Source organism: Schistocerca gregaria, chromosome 1, assembly GCF_023897955.1.
Source record: "Schistocerca gregaria isolate iqSchGreg1 chromosome 1, iqSchGreg1.2, whole genome shotgun sequence".
Classification (NCBI taxonomy): domain Eukaryota; kingdom Metazoa; phylum Arthropoda; class Insecta; order Orthoptera; family Acrididae; genus Schistocerca; species Schistocerca gregaria.
Genome location: NC_064920.1, coordinates 635,744,996 through 635,758,819, shown reverse-complemented (window position 1 = coordinate 635,758,819; position 13,824 = coordinate 635,744,996). Strand labels below are relative to the sequence as shown.

Below are 13,824 nucleotides of genomic sequence, written 5' to 3'. Positions count from 1 at the left end.
ACACACACACACACACACACACACACACACACACACACACACACACAAGGTGATACTCAAAGTGCACATTGTGCTTGTTACTGTTTTCAACTAGGTGCCCAAGAAGGCCATGAGTGTAGAAGCGTGTAATTCTAACTTGAGAAATAGTTATAGTTGTGCGGTTAAAAAGGGAGAACTGAAATAACAATACTAAAAGAATGAACTGCAGGTTACAATTCATAGTCAGTACTTAGAAGCAATATTGACTCACTCAAGAAAGAAAATCTGGATCTACAATTGAAGCCAACACCGACTGAAGAAAGTCAAAAGTAATTAATTGTCTGAGTGGATAAAAATGTTGTATAGAGATAGTTTTCCAATTGCAAAAAGAACAACAAACTCTGCTAAAACTGTTACATTTTCCGATAAAAACAAATATCATGTTTTGCAAACAAGTGACTGTGATGACACTCCAAATGATTATAAAGTTGTAAAAATCAGTGAGCTGAAAATGAATGAGGTTTTTGCAAAAAATGTCAACAACAAACACAGATCATAAGGGGAAAAGAGTAATGTACTATTACTAACAGACAGTCATGGCGGAAATCCATCCAGCATGTTCCGCGAGAAAAACCGCAACACAGCAGTGTGTAGTGTCATGAAACCAGTAGCGGGATGTAAAAATGTTGTAGACACTAACTCTCTGACAAAATTAATGTTGGAAAATGACTCGTCTGTATAATAGGATCAAACAATGTGGCAAAAAAAAAAAATGAAGCAGAGGTTTGCTCCAAAATGCTGCAGAATTTTTTACAAGCTAACAAAATGCAGAGACACAGTAGTTGCGACACTGCCTCATGGGCACGATCTAATTTACAGTTCATGCGTAAACAAAGAAATTTGGAAAACACACTTTAAAATAAGGAAACTGTGTTCACAATATCCTAAGTGCAACGTACATAAAGCATGGAATGCATTTGAACTATGAAGGGAAAAGGTTGGGTTATGATCGTATTGGTGAAATAATTAAAGAAAGACTTTTAAGGAATGGAACATTCTATATTAAAGAAAGATTTTTCAGAAATAAAACAATCTCAGCTTCCTGTACATCCTTCCAACACCAGTGAAGAAAACAAAATTAACTAGAAAATAGGACTCCCAATTATCAAATAGTGAATACGCCCAATCTAAAATTTTATCATCATAATGTGCAATCCCTGCGTAATAAGACCGATGAAATTAACATACTGTTAACAGATGAACTTAAAAATATCTCAATGTTCTGCATTTCTGAGCACTGGCTTAATCCAGAGTACGCAAAATAAACAAATTCATTTTGGCTTCTTATTACTGCAGGGAAAACAGCAAACAAGGTGGGGTGGCAATCTACACAAAGGAAAATGTATTTTTTTTAAATCATATGTGACTTAACTAGAACAAATGTCAAAAAGAATTATGAAATTGCAGCTATAAACATTATTCAGTTCAACCTGGTTATTGCTACAGTTTACCAAACTCCATCTGGAAATTTTGAACTTTTCTTAAACAGAACAGTAATTGGTAAATAAAGTAAATAAAATGGGTTGTGAGTTGATAATCTGTGGTGACTTCAATATTAATTTCCTCACAAATAGTGGAAATAGAGAGACCCTTTTGAACCTTGCAACATCCTATATTTTAAAGGCTGAAGTAAAACCTGCTACCCGAGTAACAGAAACTTACCAAACAGCTCTAGATCAATTTCTAGTCAAGAAGAGTTTACACAACACTTCACTAAAATTTTTCAATGCAGATTTTGGTGACCATCTTGCTCAAATATTAAGCATAAAAGTAAAAGGCAGTATTAATAACAAAATGTCTTTAAGAACCTCATGTAGAAGTTATAATCAGTCTAATGTAAACTACTTCAACAGCTTATTACGGAAAAAAGAATGGTCAGAAGTGTACAAAATGAATGATATAAATGAAAAATTCAACACCTTCATTGACACATTAATCCATTTAGAAGAAACAGCTGGATCACAAGGGGAATAATGGTTTCATGCCAGAAGAAAAGGCTACTTCATGAAGTAGGTAACCCAAAAAATTCCTCACCTGAAGTACATGCATACTATAAGAAAATACCCCAACATATTAAGGAAAAAAACAGCAAAAATAATGCATAAAGATGAAAACATTTGCAATTCAGCAAATAAATCAAAGGCTATGTGGAAAGTTACAAAAAAAAAGGATCTGGAGAATACAGAGAATGCTGCAAAAATATAAAACTATTACAAAAAAAATCAAAAAGTAACACACCTCTAAGAAGTAGCCAACTCATTTAACAATTCTATATACACGTTTTGCTGATAATATGTTACAATCGAACTTAAACACAGGCACCCAGGCAAACGAATATAAAATACGTGCATGAAAAGTATCAATGAACATCAGTTCTGTTTCACAAGATGAAGTAGCTGAAGCAATAAAAGGACTAAAAAATTCCAACTCTGGGGGCACTGATGGTATACCTGCAACAATATCAAACAAGTGCACACCAAACTTACGTGACTGCTCACTTCTGGCAAGCATTTTCCCTGATGTATTAAACAGCAGAAGTTATTCCAGCATATAAAAAGGATGATAAAGATAATGTAAATAACTACAGACCCATCACAATTTCCTCCTGCATCTCTAAAGTATAAGAAAAATTTATGTATGACAAACTCATGAAATTTATAAATAAAAACGACATCCTATGTAATGAACAACATGGATTCAAAAATAAGCAGTCAACAACAACAGCTATTTATGAGTGCATCAATTCCATCCTAAACGTGATAGACAGAAAGAGGAATCAATAGGAGTATTTATTGACTTGTCAAAAACTGTTCACATGGTAGATTATAAAATTCTGCTATCAAAGCTTGAAAGGTATGGTATTCGAGGTCTGTCCAAGAACTGGAGCAGTTCCTACCGACTAATCGTACGCAGACTTGGTTGTATACTTATAGCTTGACTTGTACAATTTCTTGTGCATAAGCTCCTTTGTAGGCAACAGGACCATTAATACAATATGATACTGTTATTATTGTTGGCATCCCTGGCTTGAAGCTATTAAAAGAAAAAGTCACATGTTTTCATATTAGAGTTTTTGCATATTGTTCAGTGAGTAAATTTTCATAGATGCAATACTTAAACAAATGCAATTTTTTTTTCTGGGAGAGTTTCATTTATACAAGCTGTTTGTGAAAAACATTATTTGCGCTAATTGCTTTGTATTCTAAAAATGAAATGGACCAAACAAGCATTAAACGTTCTTAGCCACGCACATAGAGAGGAGAAGCGTTTATATGATCCTCACAGGTCAACGGAGATGTCCGATCCCACCTGTCGGCTTTGACAGGTGGCATAAGGGTGTTCCGTTGTGTGATGTCATAAGTGTGTTGTGTTTGTAGATGTCGTCTTGTTGTGGTTGGTGGTGTCCTCAGGTGGGGTGTGTATGGTCCGCGTGTTATGTGGTGTATTGGGTTCATTTTCGTGTCGGTGCTTGAAGTGCGCATTCATCGGTCAAGACTGCTACAGAAGAATAGAAATTAGTGCCAGTGAGTTAAGAATTAAGTTTCCGTTGTGTTTACGGGAAATACGGAAGCGTCCAATCTCGCCCGTCTGCTTTGACCCATGACGTCACAAATATGGCGGAAACACCATAAACCACGATTCCAATATGGCGCATATAAAGTCGGTACGTACACATTATGAGATTGAAAATACATCAAAAAACAAACACACACACAATTTCCACAAAAAGCATAATGACACTAACAGGACAAGCACACTAAATTGGGTGTTTTTGGGTGGGGGCAAACTAAATATAAACAAATTTAGACACCCACCCCGATACAAAACCAAACAAAACGATGAAAAAAACGGACATCACAAAACTCCCCAAATACCACTAAACACAATATCATCTGGAATCGGACACTCCCCTTGACCTATATAGCTCAACAGCAGCTCCCGATCCCATAAATTAGGATCAAACACTTCCCTTTGCCTATATAGCTCAAAAACATCTCCCGATACCAATATCAACATACACAGCCACACATAGGGATCGAACACTTCCCTTGACATGCGCACTGTTAATTTTACTAAAATTACCATGCGATGTACAGTGAACAACACTAAATTAACCTTCACACAAAATCATTAACTCACTGAAACGAATTCCACCACAAACACAGCCAACACTCGAACAATTCTGGATAATGAGGAAAAGCAAACTGAGCCCATTACACCAAACGAAGACCCTGAACATACCACCACAGAGCACAACAAACAACAACACGACGACATCTACAAACACGCCATACTCGCAAAACCAAATTCCGAGCCGTCATGACGTCACACGCAACAACACCTGTATGTCACGGGTCAAAGCCAACGTGTGGGATCGGGTGCTTCTGTCGACCCGCGTTTACGTTATTGTGGTGTCGTTTGATGTTATTGGTTTGCTGTTTGTCATGCGGTAAGTCGTTTATTCATTTTTTTGCTTCTTTTGTTAGGTATGGATATGACTTCTACGATTAATAGTGTACGTCTATGGGCTGAAATGGGGGATGACATGTTGTCTGTCATTAAATTTCTGCAACCTTTTGAGCTTGTGATGGAGATAGCGAAATGCGGCTTATGCAAGCAGAATGTGCGAGCTGGAGGTAAGTGCGTAGCGCCAGAACTTTTTTATGGTAAGTAATTGTTTTTTATCTATTGTTCACATATTATGATGTTTGGTGGGGTTTGCGTGTGTTGTTGGGTCGGTGTTATTTACTGCATGTGTTGGTGGTTGATGTTTTGGTATTGATATCGTGAGCTGTTGTTGACCTATATAGATCAAGAGAAATATTCGATTCCAATGTGTCGTCGTAGTTATGTGTTTTATGGTGTTGTGAGTTACTGTTGACCTATATAGGTCAAGGGCAGTGTCCGATTCCAATGTGACGTAGCTATGTTTTGGTATTGTGAGCTGCTGTTGACTAACGTAGGTCAAGGGAAGTGTCCGATTCCAAGTTCTGTTTGTTTAGGTGTTGGTTTTGTGGTACCTATAGTTGTGGTGTGATTATAATTTTTGGAGTCATCGGTTTCTTAATTGGCGGTATCAACAATTGTGGTTGAGCTACATAGTGAAGGGAAGTGATCAATTCCTGTCGATGATATAAGTATAGCAGAATTTTGTGGTGTTTTTATGTCATTTTGTGTGGTTTGGGATCATGGTGTGTGTCCGTATGCATTTATATTTAGTTTGTCCCCACCCAAAAACCCCCACTTTCCCCCACTGATCCTGTTAGTTTGATTATATTTTTGGAGAGAGATGTGTTTGTTGGTTCTGTATGTATTTTCGTGTTTGTTGTCGTTTGTGTAATGACATCATAGGCGCCATATTGGAGACATTGAGAATAGTCATTTCCACCACATTGGCGACGTCATGGGTCAAATCAGACGGGTGGAATTGGACGTTTCTGTAATCCCGATCCTCACACCTCATCGTATCACAAGAAGGCACATTGGCAGTCATTTTTTCTGTGTAAATATTCATGTATCTTTAAATGTGTGCTGTTTGTTTTGCATATGTCATGCCTTAATAACGAAAGTTCTCATTTGATGTCACAGCATCTTTTGTTTTATATCAGCATGATAGGAAAGAGAAACCAGCAGTGTCGGCAAGATAGAACGATGAAAAATGAATAAACAAATGGTTTAATTCTTATTTCTGACTAGGTAAAATTGGTCCTACATTACTGCGGCACTTGAGTGAATTTCATCCTGTACCATCGACAGCATTTTGTCAAAACAATCATGTTGATTTTTACAAACTTCCAAAATTCCACTGGATTTCCAGGGCTCAATACCTTCATTAATAGAGAGTACATTCCCCTGTCTTTCTCGCTTCCCCCCCAACCAGCTTCAAATCCAATGTCAGGCTTTTTATCTTCGTTGTTGCTCTGCCCTCGTCCTAAGGATTACATGCTCTGCCAGTGCAATAGCTCCAAAAACTGTGTCCATCATGTGCAAAATGCTGTATAAACATAAATGTAGGTATAAAGATGGTTATGCAAACAAGCACCATACAATAAAACGAACAGTAGAGCCCATAATTCTGCACAACAACAACATAATTATGTGATAGTTACAAAGGAACAAGAACTGCTTAATGAACAGGAACCCTGAGTTCCCAGAAATTTTTGTTTTGGGTGAATGATTTAGGAAGGAATCAGATATACCCCTTCAAGTTCTGTGCCTTTTGCATGTTTGTCGAGAACGTAGCAATTACAGTAACAATTCGGAGCAACTTCTCGTAAACACTGTCATTTAACTTCAGTTGAAAATTACTTAACTCACAGTTTCTTGTATTATCAATGACTTATATATACTCTAATTGTAATGCACATTGACGAAACATGCTTTGGAAATATTAGTTGAGGATGCAGGCGGTGGCAGCTATTGCAATTTCACAACTGCAGCATAGCCAACACCATGTGAGGTGGCATATTTCAGCAGCTGGATATAGTAGTGAAAAGGCAAGGACCACTTGAGATATCGTTAAGATTCTACAGAGATTATGCTACAGTACTTGCTCTCCTACTAGCAGCAGCTTATCATAGGTCGCTGGGGAAACAAAGGGTACGTAGCGAGAGGAAAAAAGTGCAGGCCATTCCCATTTTCAATTAGAGTCATAGGGACAGCTACATATAATTATATGCCTATACTGTGATGTCAATCTGCTGTTGAATTGAGGAATGTTTCACACTCAAGCATTATAACATTTCTGGAGAACGAACATCTCCTCTATAAAAATTAATGTTGATTCTGCAAACAGAGATCTTGTGAAACTCAATTAGAGCTCCAGTGCTCCGGTTGACGCCCTCTTCCTAGACTTTATGAAAGCACCTGACACTGTCCCGCACAGTGATCTGGTGACAAGAGCTGTTGGAGTTGGCGGTTATGTGTACATGAGGTGTGCTTGCTTGTATGAAAGGTGTACCTTTCCCCTTTTCTGATGAAGGCTCTGGCTGAAAGATTCGTGTAAGTGTCTCTTACTTGTGCTTGTCTGTAACTTAATGAATCTTCTTTACTGTGAATAGCAATCTATCTTTTCCTACATTGTCGATATTCCTACCAGAAGTTTCCATTGTTTGGCAAGTCTCAGATGAGTATTTTGGTGCATATTATGAAATGCTAATCTTCCAGCAATTTCGAAATTTCAACTTTCGACACTCCTAATTTAATAGTTCCTGTTTCCTACCCCATCGATAATATTTTGCACCAATTATGGGAAACAAAAAGTAATGAATTAACAATACTATCAAGTGTTGTAACATATTACACTTTTGTCAGAAGAACATTACACATGCCTAACCTGGAAAGACCGGTTAATCAAATTTCAAACTTACTTGGTATCGCATGTCTCTTCTGCGACCTGGCCGTCTAGCAGCTGCATCTGCTCTCTGACTCTGTTCAAATATTTCAATAAGACGTCTGTCGAGAATATTCTCTTCTGGCTCCCATGTGCTGTGTCTGAATAATAGAGTATTTTATTTACATCACACACAGAATTTTACAGAACAATCCATATGGCATAATCAAAAAACTACATCTACAGGATAAATTCAATTAATGTAGTAGGTATGAATGGAACAAATTTTATTGTTGCTCAGTATTTAATAGTACATAAGTAATTATCACATATGCTAACCTTTGACTCCATCCTTTCCACTTAACGAAATATTCAACACGACCCTGAAAAAAAAATACATTATTACACAAGTTTACGAAACAGAAGCAAAGCATAAATCACAACTGGGAAACTGCAAAAAGATCTGTAGCAATTTCTAATACGCATAAAACAAGTTTTCAGGCAGTGTGTTACACACACTTCAATAGGAAACATTTTAATTTTGGCTTTGTACTTCATCATTATAGTCCTACTAATATTTCGAGTTTATGGATAAAGCATTCTCCCATCCGTCAAAGTACAGCAAAATCAAATGCCACCCTCCAGGCCACATTTTACATCACTTTAGCGAAGCTAACCACACAAATTTATGGCTACACATAACCATGATTATAGTTCCAGGACTCTTCTTTAAAATAAAAAAAAAGCTATTAAATTCCTGTAGGAAAATATTCGCTTAATCGGTCTGAATAAAAGTGACAACAAAGTGAATCCTACGTTCATTAATACCACCAACACATTTTAAGAGACATTTCTAGAATGTGTTTAATAAACCATGGCACAAAAGACAGTGAATGATTCAAATACTTCTGGTATTTTAACTGTGTTCATTTATTACGGGACGGCTTTCCCCGTAGCTCAAATTCTACACTACGGATTGTCGGCAACAGAGTGACATTACTACAGCCAAAAATTGGAGGGTACAACATACCTTCCTCAGCCTCTTCCTCATAATCCTCTCAGCTGCATACACGCGATCACCCATTGGTAATTCCATTCGCTGCACGTAATCACAAAAGAACACGCTGTTATGAACAGCATCAAGTATCGAAACGCTGCATTTTGTAAATACAAACAAAAGCAAGTACCAGCTGGCTGTTCCGACAGTCAAGGTGTTTGTAAGCTAGTTGTAACTGTAGTTAACTAACAAACCACACAGATATTATCAACTTCACATTTTCTTACAGTTGTTTGAATGTTTCACAACACTGTTAAACAATATTATAAAACACTTTCCACCGGCAAAACCAACCGTCTGCGTTGACACACAAGAGAGACAAGAAATTACTATATTACAAGAAACATAGAAACACACATCACCAGTTGTATGTCAATACACAATACAACAATGTTCCCACACTTGCGCAACACCTCCTCCATTCAACGATTTCAGGTAAACCAAAGTTACTGCTATTAGAATATCGGACATACAGATAACACATACAGGAACTGGCGACAGAAACCTAGGGTCACATGAAACTGCCAAAGGTGACAACCCACGTCATTTATGGAATATGAAATTAATTAATCAGTTACCTATCTACCTATCAAACTAGTCTTTTTACTCTTCTACTCGCGGAGTATTGAAGATGGTATTGTTATTTTAACTATAAAATCTACGATATGGTTACAGATTACCATCACATACTTATATAGAATGGGGAAGGCACCGTAATTACAAGTATCTTTGATTTACAATGTAACAAATTTAACATTTTTTCACCGCAACGTAATTTTTTTAAAAGCAACAAGTGCTATTCTATGGCTTTCAAATAATTGTAGCGATCAAAGAAAAGCCTCTGTAGAACCACACGTATTGTATCATTTTAAATAATTCTTAGAGTAAATCTGTAAGAAACCTTATCAAATGGTCCTTCCAAATAAACTTTTAGTCTACATGTATACCTATCAGTTTTCCAATGAGTAATCTTTCTAAAACGATAGCAGTCGACATACGATTAAGGTCATATCCCTGATTATCACTCATATAGAGACCGTGAGGATAAGATAAGGATAATTACTGCACACACAGGGGCCTTCAAACAGTTACGCTTCCCGCGCGCTATTCGTGAATGAAACAGGAAGAAACCCCAATTACCGGTATAATGAGATGTACCCTTTGCCAGGTACCTCACAGTTGTCTGCAGATATAGATGTAGATGTAGATCAATGTTTAGCAAATTGGGAGAAATTTGTTTTGCTTAAGCCAAGAGACAACATCTTATCATTGAATAATGCAAAATTATACGTACTCAAGGACTTGATCAATAACTAAATACAAATATATCTTTATTCGGGAAAAATTACACAAGTGTTGTTCATCAGACATAGTTTTTGTTTAATTTTCTAAAGCGAACATCTCGTTTATGTACTGGGGAAAAGTAGAGGACCTAGTACACTATGTTTTGGTCGTTGGCACCTGCAGAAATTTATCCAATGGGACGGAAAAGGCTCTATAATTGTAATTTTTTATATAGATGGGTTGATCAGTTACGAGATGCGTTATGCTTTGTAGCGTTCACATAATAAAAAGTAATGTACTGCACTAGAGTACATCAATTAAATACGAATAATTCATCAACATTTGAGCATTTGTGCTATAAAACAAATTCAAACCATATTCTTTTGCAGGTACGTTTGATACTGGAACTGTTAATGCAGTCTGTGAAGCTTTATAGTCACATCAGTGTGGATAAATTATTGATTTTCACAGTTATTTAAATCGCAACACCTGAATGTCACAGTATTGAGGATAGTCTCCAATAAAAAAGAAGAAATCACCCACAATTGTACAATTCAGGTTTCTAGATACAAATGAGAAGTGCATACATCAATTTACCTTAACATTAATATGAAATTCAATGAAATCCAGACCTTAAGCTGCTTACAGGCGTTGATAAATGTCAATGGGGGGAGTTGAAAATGAATGCCCCGACTGGGACTCAAACCCTGAATAGCCTGCTTACATGGCAGATGCTCTATCGTTCTGAGCCACCGAGAACACAGAGGATAGTGCTACTGCAAAGACTTATCTCTGGCATACTCCCTGTGAGTCCCACATTCCAAACTTAGTCTCCATACACTACATTTGTAGTGCCTCAGCCCACTATACTCATCACTCAATGCAGTCAATCTACCGGTTTCTGTAAGAGTCCGGGCAATGTGACTACATCCGCACTGAAGAAGATCACTGGCCAGTAAGTCTTATCTATATAAAGATAGTATCTGTTCTTTCGGACATGTCTGAAAGAACAGATACTATCTTATTCAGTAAGGATGCACTCACATTGCCCAAACTCTTACAGGAATTGGTGATTCACTGCCATGAGTGTAGTGGGCACGAGCACTACAAATGTGGTGTGTGGAAACTAAGTTGGGGATGTGGGTCTTATGAGGAGCATGCCAGAGTTAAGTCCCTGCAGTCACACTATCCTCTGGCTCAGAAGGATAGAGCGTCTGCCATATAAGCAGGAGATCCTAGGTTCGAGTTACAGACGGGGCACACATTTTGAAGTGTCCCTGTTGATAATTATCAACGCCTGTAAGCATCTAAAGGTCTGGATTTAATTGTAATTTTGTTCTTCAAGAGCTGCAATATCACCAATGGTATCTGTTCATTTGGACATGTCCGAAAGAACAGATATTATCTTCATATAGATAAGTCTTACCAGCCAATGATCTTCTTCAGTGCAGATTCACTCACATTGCCCGAACTCTTACAGGAATCGGTAGATTGACTGCTGCAAGTAATGAGTATAGTGGGCAGGGGCATTACAAATGTAGTGTGTGGATAGTAAGTTGGGAATATGGGTCTCAAGGGAGCATGCCAGAGATAAGCCCCTGCAGTCGCACTATCCTCTGTGTGCTTAATGACTCAGAAGGATAGAGCATCTTCCATGTAATCAGGAGATCTTGGCTTTGAGTCCTGGTTCGGGTAGACATTCTCAACTGTCCCCATTGATATGCATCAATGCCTGTATGCAGCTAAAGGTCTGCATTTCATCGTGATTTCATTCTTTGAGAGCTGCAAGGTCACCAATGGTACCTGTTCTATCGAACATGTCCAAAATACCAGATACCATCTTCATATTAATCTTAATAATCCGGTAAGTCCATTTAAAAAGCATTACACAAATCAATATGTCTCTGAGTGTCACACAACACTACGATATACATCATTATGCATATAATAAGCACTTTATGAGGGGAGTCTGAACACACTCCTGCTCATACCAGCACCAACGCTGGAAAGAGTGAGATGGAAGACTGGAAATTCGGACATCATGACAGGTAAATAATTTACAAAATTTAAGCTGCAATGTGGTATAAAACGTTTTAGTAGCTCTTGTGGCTCAAAACTTAATTACCAAATGTAATGCATTAATACTCAATAAACACAAAACATGTTGTATTTCACAGGAATTATGGTTGTGCACCCAAAATTTGTTATAAGAAGAAAACTTGAAGAAGTCAAGCATTAAAAACCCTATACTACAGATTCCAAGGGGGACTAGCTGGAACAAGTGACCCTTCTCCATCTACTTCACCTCATTTCCACCAGGAACCAATCATTATTTGTGCTTTAAATGAGTTGATTTTAGTACCTTATCCTGTATTCTGCATTGTAGAAAATATTAGAGCCACAGATCTCAACCCTGTGAATTCCAGGTGTCGGCAATTTATCTAAAAACAGGAAACGTTTGAGAAATATTTAAATACACTCCTGGAAATTGAAATAAGAACACCGTGAATTCATTGTCCCAGGAAGGGGAAACTTTATTGACACATTCCTGGGGTCAGATACATCACATGATCACACTGACAGAACCACAGGCACATAGACACAGGCAACAGAGCATGCACAATGTCGGCACTAGTACAGTGTATATCCACCTTTCGCAGCAATGCAGGCTGTTATTCTCCCATGGAGACGATCGTAGAGATGCTGGATGTAGTCCTGTGGAACGGCTTGCCATGCCATTTGCACCTGGCGCCTCAGTTGGACCAGCGTTCGTGCTGGACGTGCAGACCGCGTGAGACGACGCTTCATCAAGTCCCAAACATGCTCAATGGGGGACAGATCCGGAGATCTTGCTGGCCAGGGTAGTTGACTTACACCTTCTAGAGCACGTTGGGTGGCACGGGATACATGCGGACGTGCATTGTCCTGTTGGAACAGCAAGTTCCCTTGCCGGTCTAGGAATGGTAGAACGATGGGTTCGATGACGGTTTGGATGTACCGTGCACTATTCAGTGTCCCCTCGACGATTACCAGAGGTGTACGGCCAGTGTAGGAGATCGCTCCCCACACCATGACGCCGGGTGTTGGCCCTGTGTGCCTCGGTCGTATGCAGTCCTGATTGTGGCGCTCACCTGCACGGCGCCAAACACACATACGACCATCACTGGCACCAAGGCAGAAGCGACTCTCATCGCTGAAGACGACACGTCTCCATTCGTCCCTCCATTCACGCCTGTCGCGACACCACTGGAGGCGGGCTGCACGATGTTGGGGCGTGAGTGGAAGACGGCCTAACGGTTTGCGGGACCGTAGCCCAGCTTCATGGAGACGGTTGCGAATGGTCCTTGCCGATACCCCAGGAGCAACAGTGTCCCTAATTTGCTGGGAAGTGGCGGTGCGGTCCCCTACGGCACTGCGTAGGATCCTACGGTCTTGGCGTGCATCCGTGCGTCGCTGCGGTCCGGTCCCAGGTCGACGGGCACGTGCACCTTCCGCCGACCACTGGCGACAACATCGATGTACTGTGGAGACCTCACGCCCCACGTGTTGAGCAATTCGGCGGTACGTCCACCCGGCCTCCCGCATGCCCACTATACGCCCTCGCTCAAAGTCCGTCAACTGCATATACGGTTAACGTCCACGCTGTCGCGGCATGCTACCAGTGTTAAAGACTGCGACGGAGCTCCGTATGCCACGGAAAACTGGCTGACACTGACGGCGGCGGTGCACAAATGGTGCGCAGCTAGCGCCATTCGACGGCCAACACCGCGGTTCCTGGTGTGTCCGCTGCGCCGTGCGTGTGATCATTGCTTGTACAGCCCTCTCGCAGTGTCCGGAGCAAGTATGGTGGGTCTGACACACCGGTGTCAATGTGTTCTTTTTTCCATTTCCAGGAGTGTACTTCCTTATCAATTTTTTCCGATTTTCTTGGTTTCCAATTACTACATAATTCCAAATGTTTTTTTGATGTTACTATATGTCTATATTTCTCTTTTGAAATATGAATGCTTTTTGTCTTTAGTGACATAACATGTCACCATTCTCAAAAATGCTTTGGAGAATACATGAGGCAGTAATTTTCTATATTGCCTTTGAACATCCTACCACATTC

General features: G+C 39.3%; 1 protein-coding gene across 2 annotated transcripts in view; it reads right to left on the bottom strand.

The window, feature by feature from the left end:
- LOC126360305 (polycomb group protein Pc-like) overlaps positions 1 to 8,940 on the bottom strand; it is a 69,085-nt gene extending 60,145 nt beyond the window's left edge. Inside the window, exons 1-4 of one of the 2 annotated variants that reach the window (XM_050007698.1) lie at positions 8,560 to 8,874; positions 8,403 to 8,471; positions 7,712 to 7,755; positions 7,410 to 7,533 (exon numbers count right to left, since the gene is read on the bottom strand). In XM_050007698.1, coding sequence (XP_049863655.1) covers positions 7,410 to 7,533; positions 7,712 to 7,755; positions 8,403 to 8,468 — 234 coding nt within the window. In that variant the 5' untranslated portion in view covers positions 8,469 to 8,471; positions 8,560 to 8,874. Of the gene's footprint in view, positions 1 to 7,409; positions 7,534 to 7,711; positions 7,756 to 8,402 lie in introns of both variants that reach the window. The other variant, XM_050007699.1, reaches the window with a different exon arrangement.
- Between the last annotated feature and the right edge of the window lie 4,884 nt (positions 8,941 to 13,824).